We start from the raw sequence: 25,415 nt of genomic DNA on the forward strand, positions 1-25,415 counted from the left end.
TGGGGTCACAGGAATGCATCTCCAGCCTGAGACGGGTTAATTTTATATTTGGGCAACCACACACGTCTTTCGTGAGCAGCTTCCCAGACACTTGGGGAGATGGCTGCTTGCCTGGGGGTGGCCCCTGGTCTGCTACAAGGAGGCTGAGGAGACCAGAGCATGGGGACTCTGCCCTGCCTGGCTCTGAGCAGCCGCCCTCTCATCCTTACAACTGCCCTGGGACTCTGGACACGGAGGCTCAGGTGTCTCAGGTGCGTGAGAGCACAGGGCTGTAGCCCTGCTGCCCTGCCCTGCCCTCCTCTCCATGGGTTGGGTGAGGGCTCCGGCAGGTTGGAACTAGAGGCCACACTTGGCCAGGCTGTCGGGACTGCGGTGGCAGCCTCTAGCCTCAGCCCCACCCACGGCTTCCTGGGAGGACCCTCGGGCTCAGGAAGGACAGGAACCCAGAAATCCCACCGCACGCCTAAGGTCCCTGACCACAGATAGACGTGTCAAAGTGGGCCCAGGGGAGCTTTTGTGCCCAGTCTCAGCCCCACTGCTGACCCCCAGGTGGGCGCCCTACCCACATCCTGTCTCAGCAGCCCCAAGCTACAGATAAGTGTACTCCCCAGGAAAGCAAGTCTGGGCTGTGACCACTGGACTGGCCAGGGGCCTCAGTCTGCACACCTGTGGGATGAGGGCATGTCAGCCTCACTGGAAGATGCCCTCCAGGACAATACAGATGACCCTGTGGCCAAGGCAGCTGAGCCACGGAGTCAAGGGCTGGGATACGGGCAGGGTCTTTCCATTCCCAACAGACCGGGCACGGGGCCCCACTTGCCACGCTAACTCAGTCCTCACCACAACCCACAGGTAAGCCTGGAGGTAGTGAGTCCCTCTAACACCCCCAGAACTCATGGGTGTTCAAGAGAACTGCCCCGCAGGGGCTGGGTTTTTTGCAAGTAGAACGCCGGTCCCGCAGGGACTTGAAGCCCCAGCCTTTTCAATCAGTGGCTGAGCACATAACCCTACCAGCAGAGACCCCACCCAGGGCCTGTTGCAGGTTTCCAAGGAGGAAGAGGAGGGGCTGGTCTTGCCCAGGGTTGCCCACCTGGGGAGCGGGGACAAGAGAGGCTGCTGGCTGCCTGGAGCCCTGACGCTTGCATCTTGCTGGCTTGGGGGTGGAGACAAATGAATTGGCTCTTCCCTGAGCCCCTCTGGCGATGGCCCTGCAGTGCTAGGACTCAATGAGGCCCTGCAGGCCCCTCCTAATCCTGCCATTCTAAGGAGTCCAAGTCTGATTACAACATCCTCCGAAGGAACAGCCCACCGCCCAACCTCGGTTTCCAAGCTATGATTCAATAGCCAAAGTGTGGCGAGGGAGGGCCTAACAGACCCACCACCCCACCCAGGACTGCCTCAGAAGAACCTTTCCTGCTCACTCGGGCGGGTGGGATGCTGGGAACAGGAGGGGGGCAACGGTGTGGCTCTGGTAGCTTCCACCCCTCCCCAGTCGGGAGTGGGGGGGTGGTAGCGTGACTCAGGCCTAAGCAAGTCTAGGAGGGGAACGGGTGCAAGCCAAGCCTTGCCCTCAGGGACCTTCAGAGTCAACAAGAGGAGGCTATGTGAAGTCCAGGCTGCAAAGGCATGAGACTGCCACAGGGTGGGGGCACCCACAGTGGAGAGACACCTGTGTTCCCAGGGCCTGGCTCGGGCCTGGCGTACTGTGGGCACACACTGCACCTGGCAACCCTGCTGCCGCCTAAGCAGAACCTCCCATCTGGGGGTCCACATGGCAGGGAGCGAGGTCCCAGGACCCAAGGCCCTGTCCTGGAGAAGTGCCCAGTGGGCCTGCCCGAGAACCAGGTGGGTGAGGACTCATTCTTCACTTAGTAGGTGCCCAAGAAATGGCTCTGCAACTGACCTGGCACCTCCACAAAACCACTGCACAGCCCGAAGCCCCTTCCTTGTCCCCTTCTTGGGATGCAGCGGGAGCTCATATCTGCTGGCATTCACAAGGCACCTTGGAGGACCAAAGAGCCCATGGTTTCGGAATCTTTGGGGGGGTCAGAGCAGACCCTTAACTGCCTTGAAGGATGGGCCAGGCCTGAAGGGCTTTTGGTCAGAGATAGGGAACCACTGGGGACCAGGGGTTGCTATGACTGTGTGGGGACTTGACTTCCCCCCCACCCCACCTGACCCCCTCCTTAAAGGGACAGTGTGAGCAGGCAGGGTCTCCTGGCCACTTCAGGATGGGCAGGGCAGGACAGCTAGCCTGCCAGGGCCCTAAAGATTGAGTGCAGACCTCCTCCAGGGACTCGTCCAGGCACATTGCGCCCACCGTGGCCCCAGGAAGCCAGAGTGTTCAGCCAATCGGAGAGGGCGAATCCCTTCCAGGGCGGGAATCTGGCCAGCATCCTCAGTCCCTCCGTGGGTCAGGGCAGGTCCGCTCCTTAGCAGTGAACCCTTTCTTTACTTCTGAGGGCGCGCACGGCAAGGGTTATTTGTGCCCGAGGCCTGCAGGCGGCGGGGCAGGGACCTGGGACCCCCGAGGCGCGGTGGCCGGAGCGGCTTACCTGCTTCGCGCCAGCCCCGGTGCGGGCCCGGCCACTGGACCTGCGGGCCGACAGCCCGCCGCCGGGGCGGCCACTCGCGGGGGAGGGAGGGGGGAGAGGGGCCCTTCGGGTTCTGGGGGGCCCGGAAGACGCTGCCGAGCGAGCGAGCAAACTTGGCGAAGGAGTGACCTGGGGGCCGGGGGCGGAGTCGCGGGCGGCGCGGGGAGGGGAGAGCGCGGCGGCGGCGGCCCAGGAAGCGCAGCGCGCCGCCCACCCAACCGGGCCGAGCGGCGCTGCGGGCACAGACAGGCTGGGCCGGGGGCCGCCGCGCCGCGACCCCCCCACCCCGACCCGCAGCCCCCAGCTCGGCCCCAAGATGATGAAGCGGCAGCTACATCGCATGCGGCAGCTGGCCCAGACGGGCACCCTGGGGCGGTGAGTGCCCGCGGGGGCCCCCACTCCGAGGGACCTGAGCGGGGTGGGGGTGGAGGGGCACGGGTGCGGGGAGCTGGCGACATCTGGACAGTCACCCTCTGGCCCACCAGAGTCCAGCTCTGGTCCGCCTCCCCCCACCCCTAGGCAGCGCAGGACTTCTGGGGAAAGAGCGCCCCCGCCCCTGATTGGAGGGGGTGCAAGGGGGGGGGATGGGGGTGGAAGGAAGCTTTCTAATCAAGGACGCTGGACCCGTCCGCAGCCGTGAGCCTCTCAGCAAACCTGGCCTCACTTGTCCCCTCTGGTCAATGGGGACAGTTAACCATCTCTGTTGGGGGGTGGGGGATGGGAAGGGGCGCTGAGAACCCGACCTTGGCGCAGGGCAAGAGGAGCTGCGGCGCCGCCCGCTGTGCGCCCTCCCCACGCCCCCCCCCAGCCCCTAGGCCCCCTGCTTCTGCATCTTGTTTCTGCTTTTCACAGACCCAGGTGGAACCGGCCCCGGGTTTCCCGGTTCCCACCGCGCAGCCCCAGATCCGGGGAGCCCAGGCCGGAAGTTTGGGGCGTCTCAGAGGGCCTGCCCAACCCCCTCCCGCACTGGAGTTCCCCTTCTCAAAGCTCAGGAGGGGACAGGAGCCCAGTTGTGTAGTCCCAGACCCTCGAGCCGCCTGGCTCTGGGCCTCCGGGCTCCCCATGTGTCTGTCACAGGCCGGGGCTAGGTGGGCCCCCGAGCCCGTGGGGCTGACCAGCCAGGAATGCAGCTCCGACACTTCCCGTTCTTGGGACGAGCTGGGCCTCCTCTCAGGGTGACAGAGGATTTGGGGGATGGGCAGAAGAGACAGGCTGCAGCCCTGTGGCCCCAAAGTGTGTGTTGAGGGGGCCTGTCCAGGATCCCGGGTGGCACCCCTGACTCCCCGTCATTTTCGACTGCCCTCTCTCTGGGCACAGCCCTGGGTGGAGGAGGAAAAAGTTCCAATCCGATTCCCGCCCCACAGAAGTGGAATGTGCTCCGACTGGGATGAGGTGCGACAGGCTACCCAGGGTGGGGCTCCACCTGGGAGAGTCACTGGAAGCAAGTGGGGGGCCTGTTGGGGAGGGGTGCACAGGGGCCCTTAGTCTGTGGCAGTCCCGCTAACGTTCTGTGTCGCCCCCCAGCACCCCGGAGACCGCGGAGTTCCTGGGTGAGGACCTTTTGCAGGTACAAGCCCAGGCGGGCCGGCAGGGCAGCGTGGGGGCAGGCCTGAGCGGGCCTGGAGGCTGGGCGGGCGCCGGGTGGAATTGTTCCCCAGGCTGTTGGCCCAGGTGGGAGGAGCCCTAGTGACGCTCAGCTGCCAATCAGATGGTGGGCTCCACGGGAGCCTACCCAGGGCTCCAAGGGAGAAAGACCTGGCTGTCTGCTCTCATGAAGACAAGAGCCCAGGATGTCCTCTCACCCGCCGCCACTGGGTCGGTGCCGCCACAGGGACACTGCCAGGCAGGCTTTTAATTTTAAGACTGCGACTCTTCACGGGAGTAGAAAGCCCCAAGCCCGGTACTCCTCCCCATGAGCTTCAAACTGCCAACCTCTGGGTCAGCAGCCTGAAGCATGGCCTCTGTGCCACCAGTAGAAAGCCCTCCGGCACAGTCCTATTCGGAAACCAGGGTCAGTGTGAGGCGAAACCCCTTCACCTTGAGGACCCCAGAGAGACTTGTTCCGGGCTGGGGGTGGGGGGAGGTACAGCACCTCTCAAGACTCATAGCCCTCTGCACCCCCTCCAGGTGGAGCAGCGGCTGGAGCCAGCCAAGCGAGCTGCCCACAATGTCCACAAGCGGCTGCAGGCCTGTCTGCAGGGCCAGAGCGGGGCTGACATGGACAAGCGGGTGGTGAGTGTGGGGTGGGGAGACGGAAGCACGTGTGCCCAGCAAAGCAAGCTGCGGGCTGCATCCTGACACTGAGGGTGGCGGCTGTGATACCCCAAGGCTCCTTGGGGACCTCCCTCCCAGGACCCCATCTCTTCTCTCAGTGCCTTCTTGACCCTGTCCCCCCCCCCAAAAAAAAGCCAGGCCTCGCACAGCACCTGACTGGCACTCTCCGTTGGGGCGGCTGGGAGGGCTTCTTGGAGGAAGTGCCCTTGGCTGGGAGGGCTTCTTGGAGGACGTGCCCTTGGAGCTGGATTTTTAGTGATAGCTACTAATATCAAACCAACCAAACCGAACTTGCCGCCATCGAGCCGACGCTGAGATTCCTAGCTACCCTGTAGAACTCCCCGGGCAGGTTTCTGAGCCCAACTCTGTGAAGGGAATAGGAAGCCCCGTCTTTCTCCTTCTGAGCCACTGGTGGCTTCCAACTGCTGACCTTGCAGTTAGCCGTCCCACGCATGACCACCGTGCCACTGGGATGCCCTGCACGAACCAACAACCGCCACTTACCGGCCCATTCCTGCTAGACTGTTGCTAGCACAAGGTCCTGCACTGTCTCCATCCTACAACAGCCCTCCCACACCCCTCTGCGGGAACTCCCTGCCTTCATCGGCCAGCCCTGCGTCACAGATGAGGGCACATGGAGGCTTCGAGGGTTCTGGTTATTTACCCTGGGAAGCAACGCTGGGATTTGAACCCTGGGCTCTCTGATCCCAAAGCTAGAGGTAACTCTAGGTGGGACAGGTTCACCTTGACCAGAGCACTGGGGATGGGGAGGGAGCACCCAGGGAAGGTTGTGAGCTCAGCCACACAGACCAGGGGAGCTCCTCACGGCCACCAAGTGGATTCCAACCCCCAGGGACCCTGTAGGACAGGGTAGAACTGTCCCTATGAATTCCCAAGACTGACTCGGGGGAGTAGAAAGCCCTGTTTTCGCCCACGGAGCAGCTGGGTGTTTCCACCTGCAGGTCCTGTGGACCACAGCCCAAAGCACAACCACTGGGCCACCAGGCTCTTTGGTGTCCCTGGGTGGTGCACATGGGCAGCATGCTTGGCTGCTAACATAAAGGCTGGCGGGCTGAGACCACCCAGAGGTTGCTTGGAAGCAAGGCCTGGTGATCTACATCCAAAGAAGCTGGCACAGAACCCAAGTGGCTCAGACCTACCCCCTTAGGACTGTGGCCATGACAGCAGTTGGTTTTGTTTTTCAAGGGAAAGGGGCTCCCCACTCCCAGGGTCGGTGGGGAGTCATCCCCGCCACACCTTGCCCACTTCTTCCTTTCTCCCCCACCCAGGCCTCCAATGGGGGCTCTGTCTCTAAGGGGGTGTCCTGGCAGGTGGGGGGAGCCAAACAGGTGTGTGCATACCCTGCCCTCACGCCAGCCCTGCCACCCCCCCCCCCTCCCCACAGAAGAAGCTTCCCCTCATGGCTCTGTCCTCCGCTATGGCTGAGAGCTTCAAGGAGCTGGACCCGGACTCCAGCATGGGGTAAGCATGGCGGGAGGATGGGGGGGCTGGCCTCTGTTGAGAAGCCCAAGACAGCAGGGCACCCAGGCTGGGGACACACGGGAGGATGGGGGGCTGGCCTCTGTCGAGAAGCCCAGGACAGCAAGGCACCCAGGCTGGGGACACATGTCCAGGTCAGAGAGGGTGACTCGGTGAAGAGAGCACACAGACAGCAGGGACAGGCGGCAGGTGGTCCCGGTGGGACAGGGGCTCACGGGTGCTGTGTCCCCCAGGAAGGCCTTGGAGATGAGCTGTGTCATCCAGAACCAGCTGGCTTGCATCGTGGCCGAGTTCGAGATGACCCTGGAGCGGGATGTCCTGCAGCCCCTCAACAGACTGAGTGAGGTAACCCACCTGCCCTGCCACCCCACCCCCTGCCCTAGCACCCACCTCCCTGGCCCACTGAACCCTCCCCTGTGCACCCCCCCCCCGCCAGGAGGAGCTGCCTGCCATCCTCAAGCACAAGAAGAGCCTGCAGAAGCTGGTGTCCGACTGGAATACGCTCAAGAGCAGGTGGGAGCTCAGCCTCGGGGTGCAGCCTCTCCTCGTCCCCACAGCGGGTGACGCTCAGGCTGGACACAGGCTGGGGGGCCTCCGTCTACACGTGTATGCACCTGCCATGCCAGACGGTGCCAGAGTAGCCCTGAGACCTCGAACAGCCCTGCACCTTCTAACCCCTAGTGGCATAGTGGTTACACACTGGGCTGTTACCCCCCAAGGGCAGCAGTTCAAACCACCAGGTGCTCCCAAGGGGGAAAGACGAGGCATTCAACTCCCACCAAGAGTTACAGTCTCAGACACTCACAGGGGCAGGTCTACCCCTCCCCATGAGGTCGCTGCAAGTTGGGTTATCTGACTCCTGCCCCTAGTGGTGGGAGGGCCCCATCCTCCACTCTGGGGCTGGGTGGCTGTGGTCACCAATCCCCTCCCACCTGGGGGCACCCCAGAATTCACGGCCCAGACTGGAGCCTGGCCAGTGGGCATGTGTGTCTACAAATCCCCCAATCTGTATGCTTGGACATATGGGGGGGTAGGCGGGGAGGCGTGCAGTGGGGCCATTGACCACCCTGCCTCGGGACTGTCCCCAGGCTCAGCCAGGCAGCCAAGAACTCCGGCGGGGGTCAAGGTCTAGGTGGAGTGTCAGGCAGTTACAGCCACATCAGCACAGGCAACAAGATGGAGACGCTGAAGGAGGAGGAGGAGGAGCTGAAGAGGAAGGTGGAGCAGTGCAAGGTGAGGAACCCCCTCACACACACACACACACAGATGGAAGCTCAGAGGCGCCGTGACCTAACCAAGGTCACAAGGGCCAAGGGCAGCAGTCCAGCATGAGCCTGGGGCTCCAGGGTCCCTGCACTTACCCTGTTACCCGCACCTAGCCTTGCCCACTCTGAAGGCATAGCTGACCTGGAGGGGGTGCGGGCAGCCCACCAGCACCAGAGTGTTAGCCAGGCGAATGAATGAATGAATGAATGCATGATGTTAGTGGCGGGAGTGCCTGCAGACTGGGGGGGAGGCGGGGCATAAAGCCAAGGCTGTGGGCGTGGAGAATGCGGACAGGAAGTCCTAAAAACTCTCTGGGAAGGTCGAGGGGGTGGGGGGGTGACTATGAGCACTCGTGTGCAGGATCGTGTGACCTTGCCCATAAGCCACCCCTCCCCCCGGCCTCCAGGCCCCCTGCCTCCCCACCACAAGCCCTTTCCTCTCTGCTCCCAGGACGAGTACTTGGCCGACCTGTATCACTTTGCCACCAAGGAGGACACCTATGCCAACTACTTCATCCAGGTGAGTCCAAGACGGGGCCATTGCAGCAGGGGGGCCGGGGGCCTGGGAGAAGCCAGAGCTCAGCACCCCGGGGAGCCACTGGGAGTTGCGGGCCAGGAGGTGGGGTGGCAGGGCCCCGGGAGGAGGCTGAGTTTCTCTTGCCTTCCCTGGGGTCCCCCCCCCACCCCCCACCAGATCCTAGAGATCCAGGCCGATTACCATCGCAAGTCTCTGAACTCCCTGGACACGGCGCTGGCCGAGCTGAGGGAGAACCAGCGCCAAACAGGTATGGGCACCACCCCTGCTCTGCCTGCTCAGGCACAGGGCGCCCTGGGAGGGCTGGCCTAGGTTGGTGGTGGAGAGGTCAGAGGTCCCTCGGGCTGCCGCGGGGTGAGGAAGTGAGCCTTGAGCACAAGCTGGAGCTGGGGCTGTGGGAGGACTCACAGGGTGCATGATTTTCTGGGTGCGAGGCAGGAATGATTGTGGGCGGACATGGTGGTATCTTCTGCCAAAGCAGTGCCCCCCATCGCCCCCGAACCTTAGGGGTGCTGCTATCTGGCCTGGCTTGGCCTGGCTGCCCAGGGGTGGGAGGGGCCTGGGCCGCTGATCTGTCTCGTCCCTGCAGACCCCTCCCCCTCGATGACGGCCGCCCCCTTCTCCAGGGTGTATGGGGTGTCGCTGGGGACCCACCTTCAGGAGCTGGGCCGGGACATCGCCCTGCCCATCGAGGCCTGCGTCATGATGCTGCTCTCTGAGGGCATGAAGGAAGAGGTGGGCCCCCCAACACACACACACACAGACACCTCCCTGGGGCCTACACTCCCACCCCTGAGAGAAGGGCTGGCCTCTGGCTGCTGCCAGGGGTTGAACACATAGCTGGTAGCCCAGCACGCTTGGTGGTGGTGACTCCCAGGGGGCCCTTGGAAGAAAGAGCTGGCGTTCTGCTTCCCAAAGGTCACAGCCATGGAAGAGCCCCTGCCCTGGAGCATATTTCTGCTCTGACACAGGTGGGGTCCCGGGACTCGGAACCCAGGGGAAAACACCTCCTCTCCCTCTTGGTGGTGCTCCCAGGGGCCAGGCACGGTGCTCCATGCCCCTGTACCACTGGCTCTTGGTCATGGGCCAGGGCCCTTAGAGAGCCCTCGGCTCTGTCTCATAAGGGCCAGGCAGAGGCCAAGAGCAAATGTGTCCAGAGTGATAGGAGAAGGGAGGGTTGGAATCAGAGGGCACTCACTGCACCCCCTCACTCCCAGGTCCTTCACTTCTTGGTTTTGGTTAGCCTCCTGCCCCGCTCCCCAGTGCTGCCAGAATAGAAAGGCCACAAGGGGGTGACTTTAATAAACAGAAATGTAATTTCTCACAGTTTAGGAGGCTGGAAGTCCCAAGTCAGGACCCCTCTTGCTGTTGCCTTTGGGGAGGGAGGGCCTGCCTGTGCAGCTTCTGTTCCCTGGCTCCTGGTTGATCTTCCCCCAGCTCTGCTCAATTGCTTGCTTGCTTCTTTGTCTCCTTATCTATCAGAGGAGGTTGGCTGAAGACTCACGCATCCCTGATATGGTCCCAATGACATAAATACATAGACAGCTGTGGGATCCTGTGCTCACCAGGCTCAGGATTTCTAACACATCCCTTTGGAGAAGAACAGACCTTAAACCCACGACCAGGCTCACTGCCACCCTGTGGGTCCTGGGTCACAGGGATCCCCATGAATAGAATGGAGCTCCACGGGGCTTTCCAATGGCTGGCTGGTCAGAAGTAGATCACCAGGCCTTTCTTCTGAAGGCCTTTTGCTGCTCACAGCCAGCGCATAAGCCGCTCCCCCGAGGGTGGGCCCCTAAACTCACCCGTACCTTCAAATCCATTCTGACTCATAGCAACCCATGGACAGACAGGAACCGCCCCACCCCCGAGGTTTCCTGAGGCTGTTAATCTTTATAGGAACAGACGGCCTCATCTTTCTCCTGTGGAGTGACTAAGGGGTTCAAACCACCAACCTTGCAGTGAGCAGCCCCAACCAAGCAAGGGTACCAAGCAAGGGTCCCTCACAGACAGACTCACTCACAGAGGCCTGTAGCGCAGGGTAGAGCCGCCCCTGTGGGTTTCTGAGACCAGAACTCTTCATGGGAGTAGAAGGCCTCTTCTTTCTCCTAAGTTGAGGCTGGTGGTTTCAAACTGCTGACCTTGCGGTTAGCAACCCAAGGTGTAACCACCACGCTACCAGGGCTGGACCTCAGGAAGCAGACCGTGTTCGGAGGCAGAGTTGGGCTTCTCTGGAATCTGCTGCCTCTAAACCAGCGGTTCTCAACCTGTGGGTCACGACCCTTTGGGAGTCCAACGACCCTTTCACAGGGGCCGCCTAAGACCATCGGAAGACACATAAGTATTTCATGAGATTTAATTACATATTGTTTTGTGATGAGTCACTACGCATTAATTATGTTTAATGATGTTCAATTTGTAACAATAAAAATACATCCTGCATATCAGATATTTACATGGTGATTCATAACTAACAAAATAACAGTGATGAAGTAGCAACAAAAATAATTTTATGGTTGGAGGTAACCACCGCATGAGGGACTACATTAAGGGCGCAGGGTGAGGGAGGTGGAGAACCACTGGTCTAAACCAAATTCACAACCGTGGGGTCTGTTCTGCCCCAGATCAACTCCTGCCACGAGGGATCCCAAGACTGTCTTTCTGGGAGCAGACGGCCTCACCTGTCTCCCAAGGAGCTTCCCTCGGGATTTCAGACCTTAGGAGCCCCTGGCTACACATCGATGGCCACTCTGTCCAGCAGACCAGGGGGGGACAGTGAGGCCCAGAGAGAGTCAGCAATGTGACCCCAGCCTCCCCGTCTGCCCCCAGGGCCTCTTCCGGCTGGCCCCCGGGGCGTCCGTGCTGAAGAAACTCAAGCAGACAATGGCCTTGGACCCCAGCAGCCTGGAGGAATTCTGCTCCGACCACCACGCCGTGGCAGGTGCCTGCCCAGAGGGGCCCTGGTGGGCATGGGGGGCCCCCCCCCCAGTGTGACTCAGGGTCGGCTGTGAGTTCTCGCGTAGTGTGGGGTCCTTGAGGAACCCTGTAACTTTTTCAAAGCTGTGTGTGACATTTTGGGGAGAGGGGGCAATCTTTGACTCAGAAGGCTGTGGCCTGAGGATGTGGTCAGGCTGAAACCCTGCAGTGTGACCCAGGGCTCGCAGGTGGAAATCGCTGGGGCCCAGGCCTGGGTTAGAAGGCTTGGGGGGCAGGGAGGGGGGTCGTCTGACCTGCTCCTCCTCCCCTTCAGGGGCCCTCAAGTCCTATCTGCGGGAGCTTCCTGAGCCCCTGATGACCTTTGCCCTCTATGACGACTGGATGAGGGCAGCCAGGTGAGGGTGTGGGGAACAGGGGAGACTGCAGGGGTGTGGCTGTGGGCCCCGCTCACCCGTTCTCAAATCTCCCCCTCTCAACTGCCCGCCCCATCCTCAGCCTGAAGGAGCCTGGTGCCCGGTTGGAGGCCCTGCGAGAGGCTTGCAGCCGCCTGCCCTGTGAGAACTTCAGCAACCTCAGGTGAGCCTCACCTGGCCCCCACCCCCACCCCCCGGGCCCCTCTGCCCAGACCTGCCACTGCCGTCCCGTGCTGTGGCGTGCCCGTGTACCCATAGCTGCCTATCTGTAAGGGCCTGTCCAAAAACCACGACTCGCTGCCCTGGAGGGAGGTGCTGCCCAGCCCTCTTTCACTGGCGATGCCCCAGACTCCCGATTCCCGTGGACGCACTCTGTTCTCCCAGAGACCCCTGTCACTCACCCTCCGTGCTGGTTCTGAAGGCACGCCGCTGACAGATGAGGCAGGGTCCGCTTGCCCCTAGGCTTTAAAACAAATGCCTACCTCGAGCGGGAAAGCCAGGCTGCCCGACGTGGAGCCTTCCCTCTGCCCGTGTGACCTGGGCAGGTGACTTTGCGTCTCCGGGCCGCGCCATCCACCTATGAACCGCCCCTGGAGGCGCCACCGGCACCCAGGGGTTTGTTCGTGGCCCTTGATGCTGCGAAGAAGCTGGCCCAGTGTGGTCTCTGTCCCTGCCCTGCTCCTGTCCAGGTACCTGATGAAGTTCCTGGCCCAGCTGGCCGAGCTGCAGGAGGTTAACAAGATGAGCCCCAGCAATATCGCCATTGTCCTGGGACCCAACCTGCTGTGGCCACCGGAGAAGGAAGGGTGAGAGGCCGCAGGCTGCTCTGACCCTTGGGCCTCAGTTTCCCCCACAGTTCCTCTTCTCAGGAACCAACGGGCTTCAGAGAAAGGCATGGTGGGTCAGGGTGTCACGGGGCGCCAGTCAGGCCTCCTTGTTCCCCTCTGTCAAGTAGGGCGCTCTGGAGGCGTTGGCGTGGATGCTTCGATGGGGCGGGGAAAGGGCGGGGAAGCCTTACACACAGGAAGGGGTTGTACCCTATGGAGGGTCATTCATGACTATTCATCTGGCCCACAGAGGGCAGGGACCTTTCATCTCATGAGCTGAGTGAGATCGATTGGTAGGGGCTGGCCTAGAACCTAAGAGGAGAGGGTCAGGGTTGACTAGTGATGTCTGTCATGGGTGGAGGAAGGGGCGGATGGGGCGTGGGAGCTGCCCTTTGCCATTGAGCTATGTGAAAGCAGGGACTCTTGTCGTGTTCATCCTTGGGTCCCAGTGTGCAGGATGAGGCGTCAGGGGTCACTACGAGGGTGCTGCGTGTGTAGGTGGCTCACATCCTTGGCCTTTTCCTCCAGGGACCAGGCTCAGCTGGACACGGCCTCCGTGTCCTCTATCCAGGTGGTAGGCGTGGTAGAGGCACTGATCCAGAATGCCGATACCCTCTTCCCTGAAGGTAAAGCTCCTCCCTCTGCCCACTGGGGTACCCTCCAGTCTAGAGTTGAGTTCCTAAGACCTGAGCTCAGGGCATTGCTTCTACACGAGGAGCCTCAGTGACTCATCTTTAAAATAGGGGTGCTACCAACACTTGGGGGTGTGTTGAAGGCTCCCGGCGTTTTCTGAATCCCCTTGCGAAGGGAAAGTGACTCCAGGGAGGGAGGCGGAGGGCAAAGGCTCTGGAAGGTAAGGCACCCTCCCTTCTGTCTAGACATCAACTTCAACATGTCCGGCCTGTTCTCAAGCCTCGCTGCCCACGACAAGGTCAGCAACAGGCCGGCCTCAGAGGAGATTCCACACACAGCCGTGCTGACCCCGGCCACCACCCCGGGTGCCATCCCAGCTACCACCCCAGGTGCCACCCTGGCCACCACCCCCGCCGCTCAGCTTCCAGCCTCAACCGCTCACAAGGAAAGGTAGGAACCAAGGGCTCTGCTAGGCTTGGGGCCCAGCCCCATACACCCCCAGCCTGAGCCCATAGACCCAGGCACCAGCACACCATCTGCACCTAACGAGATGTAAGGACTGGTCTTTTTATCCCAAAGACTAGTCTCCCACTGCCACAGAGACCCCGAGGCCCTGTCCCTCCCAGCCTCTGACAGGTGCTCTCCGTGGGTGAGCGGCTGTCGGCTGAGCACCTGCGATGGGCCAGGCGTGGTTGGAGACCCTGGAACTTCGGGATAAAAGGAGACTTCCATTTCAGAGTATGAAAAGGCCAGGAAGGTGTTCATGTTGCTGTAGACTGCAGGGGCCCCAAACGACACCCCTGCTCAGACAGGCCTGACTGACCAGTGCCCCTGCCTTCTGGGGGCACTGGAGAGAGAGAGAGAAGAAACCAAGACACTGGTGAACTTAAACTGTGAAGTCTCAGAGCAAAGAGGGCTGTAACTGACAGTGAAGCTGGAGCAGGGGACAGACTAGAACCCAGGGAATCACACCTGAGCAGAGACCAGCAGGGCATGCGGCAGGAATGGCCACGTGGACCACCCCCCACTCCCCACCCTGCTCTGGTGTCCAGCTCACTCGGTGGCCGAGTGGAGACAGGGGCAGCGGGGGAGGCTTGCCAGGCAGCGTGCCCTCTTGGCCCCAGGAGTGTCATGGGTGCTGCCACAGCGTGAAACCCTGGCATTTCCACCAGGGCCAGTCTGGGGGCAGATCCCACACACCCTGGCATTTCCACCAGGGCCAGTCTGGGGGCAGATCCCACACATGGCCGCAGTGGGGAACAAGCCCTGAGAGACCCCAGATTCCACCTGAAGACCCCTAAGAGAAGGCCAAGCCTGGCCTAACCCTCCCCTTCTCTGAGCAGGACAGAGTCTGAAGCACCCCCTAGACCGGCTTCCCCAAAAGTCATCCGGAACGCCCCTGAGGCAGCTTCCCCAGCAGAGGACGGGACTCGGAAGGGTGAGCTGGCGTGGGAGGGACAGGGCAGGCGGGGGGAGGGGGGAGGGCGGTCCCAGGTCACCTCCCATTTCTAGCCCCAGCCCAAGAATCAAGGTGTTTAAGGACCCTGGTGCTGTGGGCTCAGGGACAGTAGTCCTTCTGGTCATGTGACCTTGACCTCAGTGGGATGGGAACAGAGGGGGAGGGGGTCAGAGAAGGGCACAGTCCTGCACAGAGAGCTTGGCCTAAGAAAGGCTAACCGTGATGGATGCCAGGGGCTCTGGAGTGGGGCCCTCAAGGACCCCAGGGGTCCCACGGTGAGAAGAAAGGGTGGTCTCTTCAGAGGACAACACAGGTGGCCAGGTGGAGGTGACCGGAAGCCTGACACCTTCTCAGCCCCTCCGGCGCATTCCCCCTACCCACTTGGTCCACAGCCAGACAGGTGAGGTCAAGGATTCAGGTGGGCGAGTCGCCACCTGTTGTGGGCCCAGCCTTAGAGGCTTTGGCATCTCCAGCCAAGGCGTGGCGACAGCGTAGACTCCGAGGAGATGGAGCAGCGAGCTGCTGGGCAGCGGGCAGGGCAGGCCGCAGGGGGCACGCTTTTTGAAAAAGGAAGGTTGGGAGCCGTCCACTCAGCTGAGCACAGACGCTCAGGACCCACAGGGCTGTCGCTGCCCACTGGACTGGCCTCTCGTCCGTCCTGGGAAGTCAAGGCACAGAACCTGAGGCCCCAAGGGACATGTAATTCATCCCACAGTGGATGGAGGCAGAACTGGGACCAGAGTGCAGGCACCCAGCCCCACCCCGTCCCTCTCCACCTTACACAATGGTGCTGGGAGGTAGGAGCGGGGAGCTCAGCGAGGGCTGAGTCAGGGTATCCTGGTGGGCTTTGGAGGACTGTGTGACACCGCCCCCACCCAAGTGTCACAGGCCAGGAGTGGACAAGCAGCGTTCAGTAAGTGGTGTGCACTTGCCTGGCCTGCCCCCTGGCAGCACTCAGGCAGACAGCTGCCCTCGGCTGGCCAGGGAGGTGGGCACTCATGGAGAAGGATGGGGCTAGGGGGACACATGACCCAGAAGCTGGCTCTGTGAAGTGGCTACTTGACGGGGTGGTCCCAGGGAAGCCTCTGAGGAGTGAAGGGATGTGGGGAGAAAGCGGAGGAAGGGGGCGGCAGCCGGGCAACAGGGTGCGCCACAGGGGTTATGGTGGGACAGAGGCCCCCGAGGGGGTGTGAGCTGGGGGGCTGGAGTTGCAGAGGCAGCATGGGTGCTGAGCCCTCCCCTCTCCTTGCTCCACAGTCAAGCGCCCAGCACCTGCCCGGCCCACCGCGCTGCCCCCCCAGGTCTCCAGCACCCGCTCCTCCCCTCCAGCCCCACCCCTGCCTCCTGGCTCTGGCAGCCCTGGGACCCCCCGGGCTCTTCCCCGCCGAGTGGTTGGCAACACCCTGCGGGCCCCCACAGTACCACCCCCGTTGCCCCCCGTGCCTCCCCAGCCTGCCCGGCGCCAGAGCCGGCTTCCATCGGCCTCCCTTGGCCAGAGTGGTCTGAGCATTCCTGGGCAGGGGGACCTGGGGGTGGCCACAGAGGAGGGAGGGGGCCCTGAGGTGGTCAGTCAGGTCCCCAGCTCCCCAGCCGGCGCCCCCCAGCCCAGGCCCAGGAGCCTTGCCTCAGAAACTGATTGAGCAGGCTCCCCGACCAGTCCCTGGACCCTCCTCCTTCCCCACCCTGCCCTTCTAGGAGACACACAGCCCTTGCCATGCCCACAAGTGCCTCAGCGCCCCCGCTGGGCCGGTCCCCAAGGCGAGGACACTCAGGACAGCCCCCCCACCTCCAGATATGTTTCCTCTTCCACCCGGGCCTAGACAGCCCCCACCCCCAACTCCCCACTCGCTGGTAGGGTCGCAGGGGAGCATGAGAAGGGAGAAGGGAAGAAAGGCTTGCCTGCTCCCGCGGGACGTTTATTTTTCTCTTGCCAATGTATTTTTTATGTAAGGCTGGTAAATAAATTATTTTGGACAAAACTGGAGCAGTGGCCCAAAGGCTAATTTTATTTCCTGCCCTTGAAATAAAAGAAGGCGCTTTTGTCAAAGGAAAGCAATTACCCTTGGTCGCCTGTTCTTTCTTTCTGCCGCAAGTCACAGCAGCCAGCAAAACCCCTGGGCCAAAGCGACGAGCTCAAACCCCAAGAACAGTGGTGAGGACGCCTCCCGACCGGCCGTGTTTCCTACCGGACTCGCTGTGAGCCGGACCTACCAACAAAGCTGTTCCTTAGCATCCGGCGTGTGCCGCAGGGAGCCCTGGTGGTGTAGTAGTTAGGTGCTGGGCTGCTAACCACACAGCCAGCAGTTCCAACCCACCAGCCACTCAGAGAGAGAAGGATGAGGCTGGCCATGTCTAGCAAGATCTACAGCCTGGGAGGAGACTCCAGAGGCAGTTCTGCTCTGCCTTATAGGGTCCCTAACCCACCCCACGCCCAGGGCCATTGAGTCGATGCCCTCTCACAGCGACCCTGTAGGCAGAGCAGTTCTACTCCATGGCCTCTCCAGGCTATAAGTCTTCACCAAAGCAGACTGCCTCATCTTTCTCCCGAGGGTGGCCCGCGGGGCTCGAACCACTGACCTGTCGGTTGGTGACTCGATGCTTACCTAGATCGACATCTCCAGTCTGGACTTATTCCTGGCCAGTTGGTGCCCGTTTTCTCCTCTCTGGGGGTGATACTGTTGGATTGGGGAAGGGAACGCGAGCTCACCTTGGGCGCATGGAAGAATTACGACCAGTTGAGATGCAAACACGGCAAAACGAGTTTTATTTTTGGACTAGCTCGAGCTAGGGCTTTTTTTCCCAGCACTGCCCAGCGCAGCGGGACCCCGCATCCAGAAGGGAATCAGCCCCGAGTTCTTTGTTCCCTGGGTTTTTATGGGGTTAGGGACCAGGGGCAGTCCAGTGCTGCTGTTCTTAAACTTATTGGAGAAAACTTCTGGCATCAACGTTGTCCAGTGGTGGTTGGCGAGTAGTTCCATGCGTATTCTCTTGACTGGTCAATTGGGGGATGGTGGTCGCTGCTCCCTACTGGTCAGTCTGGGACAGGTGATGCCTTCTTTGACAGAATTACCTCAGTGTCCAGGAATCTGAAATTAGAGCTTAAGCCTGCCCCAGATTTTGGTTCTATATAGCCTGTCATGGTGCTGGTGCTGGCAGTTGTAAACCAGGACCCCACAATACCACAGTTTCCACCTCAGAGTGTTGCTCTTGAAGCCCCAGGATGGTGCAAGTGACCACTTAGGTGTTCAGTGGACAGTTCAAGGCCACGCAGAGGGGCCTCAGGAAGCTGCCCGGGGCCATCTGCTTCCCCAGGTCACGGCCTTGGGAACCCTGTGGGACAGGACTGCTCTACACACCGGGCCTGAGCGGGGACCAGTTGGACCTCGCGAAATCCGAGGCTTATGTGCGCCTGGTCCCCTCCCGAGGAGAAGGGACTAAAGCCCCGCCCTAGGCACACAGGTTCCCCCCCCCCCCACACCGTGTACCTGCAGAAAGTGCAGCCCAATCTGTTCCCAAACCCTCCGTGGGGACAGCTGCTCTGGCCCCGAACCTGGACTAGGTCCCTGACTCCGCCCCTACCCCCAAGAAGCTCCTGATGGAATGTCCTGACCCTGGGGGCTGGTGCAGGACTCTAACATCTGGTATGTGGACAGTCAGAGGGTAGCTAACAAAGACTTCGCTTCCTACAGAGTGTCTTTCAGGAGAGCACCTACCCCAGGGCCGGAGTGTCAAACGCTGGGAGATGGGGTGGGCAGTGTGGGCCTTCTCCCCAGTATTTGATCTTTTTGTTGTTTCTGGGGCTCAGGCAGAGGACCTTCAGCACCCTCCCTGAGGTTGACACAATACCCCAACTGGAAACCACGGAGCCCCAGTTCTCTCTACAGCCACACATTTCACCCCTGGCTCAAAAGGCCCGAGACACGCGATTCCCCTCAGATCAACAACTCACCTCCCCAGTGAAAGACTGGGTCAACTTCCCTGGCCCTGGGCAGCCAGCCTCTGCTTCTCTACCTCCTTCCCTCCCCTGGTGACAGGCAGCCTGTAGCCCAGGACACTGGTAGGATCCCTGGGTAATTAAGAAACGGGCATGCCCTGACTCCACCCGAAACCACCATTTTTTTTCACATGTGTCTTCCCGAAATAACTTGTATTTTTTTCACACCTATGCATATCACAGGCCCAAGAAACTCAGGAGGTGGGCGCAAAAAAAATGCATGCGTTACTTGCATAAAAATATGGCGAACCAGAATCTCTAGGCTTCATCCTCAGCATTTTAAAAAAGTCGCTGGGCTGAAGCTGTGTGCTTCAGGTCTAGCAGCTGACTGTATGTAAATTACGCCCCTTTTTTATAAAAATAGATGTTCCCCAGGGGATTCTACTGCGCAGCCGGGATGAAGAGCCACTGGCCTCGTCCCCGGGCTCTAGCGCCCGAGCTGGCACCAGGAGCATCTCTCCCCATCACACCCACCGGCTTCGCGGGCTGGAAGACCCCGGCTCAAAAGGCAAAGATGTTTGACTCAGAGACGACATCTCCCCTTAGCACCGGCTTCCCCTTAGCAACCAGCTCCCCTGCGCTTCTGATTGGCTGGGGAGTGCGGAGCGAGCGGCTGTGCATTTTCTGTCCCCAGCTCCGCATTGGTTAGGAAGACACCCTGCCTGCCACCCTTACAAGAGGTTAGACTAGATGCTCCACCGCCATCCGGTTTCTAGAGGGTCGCTTTGTACTCGACGGCGATTGGCCCAGCCGGGCTAAGGGGCGGGGCTAAGGAGCAGGGCTAGCTATTCATTGGTCGCTCTCCCTGCCAGCCGTGACTCCGCCCCTTTCTCCGCGCTTCGCTAGCTGCCTTGCCTCGTTCCTCGGCCAGGCGCTCGCGCCATTGGCCGCGGGCCAAGCTTGGACCCCGCCCCCCGGGCCGTGCAGCGCTCCAATTGGCCGCGGCGCGGGGGGCAGGCCCGCTGCGGGTGAGCGCGCCGTGCCCGCCGCGGGAGAGCCAGCAGGCTGCATGGCGCGCTGCGAGCGGCTGCGCGGCGCGGCCCTGCGCGACGTGTTGGGCCGGGCGCAGGGGGTCCTGTTCGACTGCGACGGGGTGCTGTGGAACGGCGAGAGCGCCGTGCCGGGCGCCCCGGAGCTGCTGGAGCGGCTAGCGCGGGCCGGGAAGGCGGCGCTTTTCGTGAGCAACAACAGCCGGCGCGCGCGCCCCGAGCTGGCCCTCCGTTTCGCGCGCCTGGGCTTCGGGGGGCTGCGCCCCGAGCAGCTCTTCAGCTCCGCGCTGTGCGCCGCGCGCCTGCTGAGCCAGCGCCTGCCCGGGCCGCCCGAGGCGCCGGGCGCCGTGTTCGTGCTAGGCGGCGAGGGGCTGCGCGCCGAGGTGCGCGCCGCGGGGCTGCGCCTGGCGGGGAACCCCGGCGAGGACCCGCGCGTGCGCGCCGTGCTCGTGGGCTACGACGAGCACTTCTCCTTCGCCAGGCTGAGCGAGGCGTGCGCACACCTGCGCGACCCCGACTGCCTTCTCGTGGCCACCGACCGCGACCCCTGGCACCCGCTCAGTGACGGCAGCCGAACCCCGGGTGAGCGCGGGGTCTCCGTGTAGGGGGAGGGCGTTAAGAGCGTCTCCAGGTGAAGGAGCTGGGATTCGAGGGGGGCTGCCCACCCAACAAGCCCCCCCCCCAAGGATCTTGGTATTTCTTTCCGGCCATTCTTGCAGGAAACGGAGGCCCACTGTGGCTTAGGGAGCCATGAGTCTCCCCAGTCCTGGCCTTTCTGAACTGGCTCCAAGGACCCCTGTCGTTTTGCCTCACCGCCGGAAGAATGGCCCCGCGTGAGGGTGGGAACGCTGGATGTGTCAGACGCTGGGGCGCCCTCCTTGGGGTCAGGCAGGCCTGGGTTGGGGAGTAGGGGCAGGTAAGGCGTGTGGAGAACATGGCACGTAGCATTTGACCTGAGTGCAAATTCCAGTTTCACCCTGCCAGCCTTGTTACGTAACCTCTCCACGCGCATCGCTGTCCAGTCACGCTGGGAGGAAAATCAGGCTTTCTGCTTACTCCCTGATGGCGCTACAGCCTCGCCTGCCCACCTTGGCCCATAGTAGGTGCTCAGGTGGAAGTTGGATATGAGCAGATGGCCGCAGAGGCTGCCTGGCAAAAGTGGGGTGTGGGGGGCAGTCAGTAGGCTGGGCACAGAGACAGGTCTTGACACCCCCCTGCCGGACACTGCCCCAGATAATCATCAGTGCCAGGTACTGAGGGGCAGGGTGGTGGTGAGCACCCAGGACTGGGCATGATGCCATGATGGGTTTGTTGGGAGGGCCAGGCACGTAGAGTCTTCTTGCAAGGCAGGGGTCTAAGATGCAGATGCAGACCCGGGACAGGGATGAGGATGGACCTGTAATTATAGGCCTGGCCCGGCTCCACAGCACTGCACGCCTCAGCCCCAAACCAGAAAGCCCACGTGGTTTCCATGGAGTCATCCAGCAGTGGTTCTCCACCTGGGGGTCGGGAACGACCCTTTCACGCGGGGTCACATGATTCGTCACAGTAGCAAAATGACAGTGTTGAAGTAGCAACGAAAATAATTTTATGGTTGGGGTGTCACCACCACATGAGGAACTGTATGAAGGGGCCGCAGTATGAGGAAGGTGGAGAACCCCTGATGTTGGGGTTTTCAGGGGCCGTGGATTGCTAGGTCTCTCTTCCAAGGTGAGATGCCTCCATGGATGCCAGCCACTCACCTTTCAGTTACTAGACAACTTTAGCCATTCACACCACCCAAGGCCTCCCAAGCCCAGAGCCTGCTGCCATGGAGGTGAGCAAGTCCCAGCTGCAGTGACCCCATGTCGAGTTTCCGGGCTGTCATCTTTCCCAGAGCAGCTGATGGCTGCTTCGGGTGGTCCATTGAGTCCTAGCTGGGCCTGTTGGTCAGGGCTCCCAGCCTCAGCAGCTCAGCAGGGTGGTGCTGGAGGCCTGGCCTGCCTCCTTGTGGCCTTCTGCAGGAACCCAGGCCCTGGAGTCTCAGCAGTCACTTGGCTAGGCCCGCCCAGCACCCTGCAGGTCGCTCTCACGACAGGCGGAGGCAGAGGCTTAAATGACACAGCCTTGCAGGTGGTTAAAAAATTAAGTCAACATTATGCATAAAATGTGAGATAAGGCGAATCTTAGTGCAGTGTATGTACCACACACACACTGAACTCCGAACTGTACGGGTTGTTTTGATCTGGCTGCCGCGTTCATAGCCGCCTGAGCTGGCCAGTAGAAATGTCCTCTGCCTTTGAGGAATTTGTCACCAGCATCGGGGTTAGGGATGTGAGGGGGGGGGGGGTTAAGTTCTGAGATTCCCATTGCCAGGGTGCTTGCTCCCCTGGGCACGGGCAGTGTTGCTTTGCCCCAAGCCTGGTGCAGGGCCTGGCCTGCGGTTGGAGCTCAGTAAATATTAGCTAAGTGGCTGAAGTGGGTCGGCTCTGGGAGCTGAGGAAACACGGTGACTCAGCCCAGCCCCTGGTGGCACCCTGGAGGGATCTCAAACCCGAGGGGCAAACAGGCTGCTCTCCCCTATCAGGTTCCTGTGGGAACAGTGCTTCTGCATTTGTCAGAACTTTCGGGAGCCCGCCTGAATTCTGGCCTGGCTCTGCCCTGATCCTGTGAGACCAGGGAAGCGCGCACACCCCTCCCCCGTTGTCAGGGGCCATCAGGGCTGAGGGGCCTCACCCTCTGCGGACCTTCCCCTTCTGTTTGGGTCTGGCCCAGTGAAGCACTGTCTGCTGGAGCCGGTAGGGGGCAGGGGTGCGCTAGTAAGTCAAGGTTCCGGCCCACTGGAGGAAGAAAGAGCCCTGATTTGATTCCCGTGGTGCAAATACTCCCACGGTGGCCACGCAACCTGGCACTGGGAGAGGTTCAGTGCTTCCTGGAGAGAACCGGCCGCCCCGCGAGCTTGGGTGACGCGCAGTACAGTGTGCGTGTACTGCCTGTGTCCAGTGTCCAGCAGGGCTTTGTATACATTCATTCGTTCGTGGTGCCTGCTTGACAACAGCTTGCAAAATCCCCCCGGGAGAGAAAAGATCGGCTCCTCCCTGAGCGTGGAGGCTTTTCCTGAGCCAAGTCTTTAACCTCCCTGTGCCTTAGCTCAAGAGGAGCCAGCCCCAGGGTGTCGTCCTGGGTCAGCAGTTCAAAGCCACCAGCCATTCCACAGGAGAAAGGGGGCTCTGTGTTCACCACCACTAGTTCCCATTACATTAGGAGCAGCACAGTTCCTGACAGGAAGACCGCAAATTGCAGATCGCTCCACAGCACATGCCCCGCACAACAGGCAAGCGTTGGTCTTAATGGAAAGAGTGGTCATTTTACAATATCACCTTGGACGTGGCCAACCAGCAGTGCGAGGTCAGCTCACCCAAACGATGGAGAACTTCTGGGTCATGCTGCATAATCCCCCCCCCCAAGGAAAAAGGCACCCGTACTAAAAGTGCATGTGCCTGTCACACTGGTACCAAATTCCTTCCGACACATTCCAGGCAGACCTGTTACATTCAGTCGGAAATTCACACTCAAAGGGGGGAAGGGAGCAAAAGTATTTTCAACATGAAAATACAAGAGACGTTGGAATTGGACAAATTTGGGTAAAACCTTTGACCTGTGTAGCTCTGTGAAGGGGGCAGGGCAGGTTTTTCCTTAGCTCACCTAAGTTGCCTGTTACACCAAACAGGCACTTAAAACTCTGAGGCTGGCACCGGGGTTGGCAAAAGATCCAATGCTGGAACCTTATTCCAGAGCCTATGCCAGGTTGTCAGGCGCTGGGACACCCGCCTTGGTCCTCCTGGTTACGGGCATTCTCACCCTGTGGCTTTCTGTCTCCTCACTCTCCCCGAGGATGCCCACTGGGTCAGGAGTGGGCGTTTCTGTACCCTGCTGTGTCTTCAAGGGGTGGTGCTAGCGTCCCATGCCAGGAGTGAGCACACTTATTACAGTAACCACACCCCAGGGCATGGCTCGGACCCCACCCCTGCTGCTGGTCCCCCCAGGAAAGAGGGTGGAATGGTTACCCCAAAGCCAGGCAGCTGCCCGGGGAACATAGCAACCACTGAGCAGGACCCCACTGTGCTCGGATCCGAGATGAGAGTCCTTAGTATCCCCCAAGGGTTACCAGTTCAAACCCTTCCCCCACCCCCCACCCCCCGCGCTACAAAGCAAGGCCTGGTGAGATGCTGCCATGCTACTCTGTTTACACAAGTCGAATTCTAGCCCCCAGCAATGGTTTTGGCACCCCTGAATCGGAGATGGGGAAACAGGCACGATGTTTGGCAGCCCCTCCCCTGCCCTAGAGGGGTGGCAATGAGGTCTAGCCTCAGGCATCTGGTTCCAGTGCCTGTACTTGGGACCAGCCTGGTCCATCCTTCGGGAGCCCACCCCCGCTGACTGAATCTCCCCTCTGCCCGCAGGCACTGGGAGCCTGGCCGCTGCAGTGGAGACGGCCTCGGGGCGCCAGGCCCTGGTGGTAGGGAAGCCCAGCCCTTACATGTTCGAGTGCATCGCGGAGAGCTTCAGCGTGGACCCCGCGCGCATGCTCATGGTGGGCGACCGCCTCGAGACCGACATCCTCTTCGGCCACCGCTGTGGCATGACCACCGTACTGACGCTCACGGGGGTCTCCCGCCTGGAGGAAGCCCAGGCCTACCTGGCGGCCGGCCAGCACGACCTGGTGCCCCACTACTACGTGGAGAGCATCGCGGACCTGATGGAGGGGCTGGAGGACTGAGCCCCTGCCCCCGCAGCCCCTCCCCTCCCCCAGGCCCCGTTCCCCCCGGGCTGGAGGTTTGGATCTGGAGCTACATCCTGTACCACCAGCCCCACCTGTACCCTGGTGGTGGGGTGTGGCTGGGGTGGGGGGCTCGTCCCTCCTCCCAGCTATGCTAGACACTCTGGTGTCCCAGAAGCCGCCCCTCCCTCACCGGTTCACCCCGGCCTGACCAGGGTGACATCCTTGTCACCTTCCCTGCCACCAACAGATGACGCCCCCACCCTGAACACTTGAACGCCCTCCCCAGGCACTCTGCCTCCGTCCTGACCCTTGGGTTCCCTCCGTAACCATACAGTTCTTCCTTGAGCCTTGAATGAACCAACCAGAAGGCTACGTGATGGCATTCATTGATGCTGGACCTGGAGTGGTCCAGCTGAAGGCTTAGTGATGTTGGGTCACTCAAGGAGTGACTTGGCTTAACTAACAGGTTCCGGTTTGAACCTCAGAGAAATGGCCTGGCATCCGCTCCCATGAAAGTGGCTTCTTAGGAAGCCTTGGGGCTAGTTGTATGCTGTCTCAGGGGGCCATCCTAAGCGGGCATCAACTCGGGACATAACAGTTGTCCCCTGGGAGCCTAAGTAGATCAGTCAGGAAGCTAAGCGACAGGATCCTTAATCTGCCCTAGGTCCAGAGTGGCTCAGCCACTGCTGACCCACTGGGCTCTCAGACCCTGAGGGACAGCATCCTCTTGACAATCGGTGGGACTGGCCCAGCCAGGGTCCAGATTCCAGATGACAAATAAGGGTCCAGATTCCAAAGACACCCCACCCCCCAAAAGTGATGTCGTGGCTCTGGCGGCCTCTGGGCAGCTGAGCCCTCCCCTCCCCTGACGATGGTAGCCCACCCAGTGGGGTTGGTCACAGCTTGGCAGAAGGCACTCTTGGGCCCCTCCCTGTGCTGTCAGAATTTGTTATGTCACCTCTCCCGGGGCCCACCCCCAAGTATTTATTTATTTATTATGTGCCACTGCTACATGTTGGGGGAGTGGGTTCTTTCCCGCCGCTGCCACCATGGCTGTGTCAGTCCTGGACTTAATAAAAGCGTGCGCGTGAGTGGTCCTGCGTCCAGTCTCTGGTCGAGTGGGAGGCCTTCCCAGAACCTTCCCTGTAGGGAACCGCCCACCCTGGCTTCTGGAATGTTCTTTGTGCTACACTGAGGGCTCTTTATAAACCTGTTTTTCTTAAGGTCTCTCTG

General features: G+C 61.0%; 2 protein-coding genes across 2 annotated transcripts; both read left to right on the forward strand.

The window, feature by feature from the left end:
- The first annotated feature begins 2,816 nt into the window (after nt 1-2,816).
- SH3BP1 (SH3 domain binding protein 1) lies at nt 2,817-16,459 on the forward strand. Its single transcript, XM_075553538.1, has 18 exons — nt 2,817-2,969; nt 4,119-4,161; nt 4,722-4,826; nt 6,274-6,350; nt 6,602-6,713; nt 6,805-6,881; nt 7,457-7,601; nt 8,085-8,153; nt 8,328-8,418; nt 8,758-8,903; nt 10,998-11,109; nt 11,419-11,500; nt 11,601-11,681; nt 12,208-12,324; nt 12,874-12,971; nt 13,224-13,428; nt 14,322-14,416; nt 15,695-16,459. The coding sequence occupies exons 1-18, from the start codon at nt 2,911-2,913 to the stop codon at nt 16,075-16,077; spliced, it is 2,097 nt and encodes a 698-aa protein (XP_075409653.1). The 5' UTR covers nt 2,817-2,910; the 3' UTR covers nt 16,078-16,459.
- Nucleotides 16,460-19,429: 2,970 nt separating this feature from the next.
- PDXP (pyridoxal phosphatase) lies at nt 19,430-25,284 on the forward strand. The gene is made up of 2 exons (XM_075552663.1): nt 19,430-20,002; nt 23,863-25,284. Exons 1-2 carry the CDS (start codon nt 19,441-19,443, stop codon nt 24,177-24,179), a joined length of 879 nt encoding a protein of 292 aa, XP_075408778.1. The 5' UTR covers nt 19,430-19,440; the 3' UTR covers nt 24,180-25,284.
- The last annotated feature ends 131 nt before the right edge of the window (nt 25,285-25,415 follow it).

The sequence above is a fragment of the Tenrec ecaudatus genome, chromosome 6 (genome assembly GCF_050624435.1).
Source record: "Tenrec ecaudatus isolate mTenEca1 chromosome 6, mTenEca1.hap1, whole genome shotgun sequence".
In the NCBI taxonomy this organism is placed as follows: Eukaryota; Metazoa; Chordata; class Mammalia; order Afrosoricida; family Tenrecidae; genus Tenrec; species Tenrec ecaudatus.

What these genes read in the sequence shown, in the direction of transcription:
- SH3BP1 (XM_075553538.1), top strand. Translation starts at nt 2,911, where the DNA reads ATGATGAAGCGGCAGCTACATCGCATGCGGCAGCTGGCCCAGACGGGC. An exon ending in CAGACGGGCACCCTGGGGCG is followed by an intron (nt 2,970 to 4,118) that starts GTGAGTGCCCGC and finishes GTCGCCCCCCAG; the next exon opens with CACCCCGGAGACCGCGGAGT. An exon ending in TGGCCACCGGAGAAGGAAGG is followed by an intron (nt 12,325 to 12,873) that starts GTGAGAGGCCGC and finishes CTTTTCCTCCAG; the next exon opens with GGACCAGGCTCAGCTGGACA.
- PDXP (XM_075552663.1), top strand. Translation starts at nt 19,441, where the DNA reads ATGGCGCGCTGCGAGCGGCTGCGCGGCGCGGCCCTGCGCGACGTGTTG. An exon ending in TGACGGCAGCCGAACCCCGG is followed by an intron (nt 20,003 to 23,862) that starts GTGAGCGCGGGG and finishes CTCTGCCCGCAG; the next exon opens with GCACTGGGAGCCTGGCCGCT.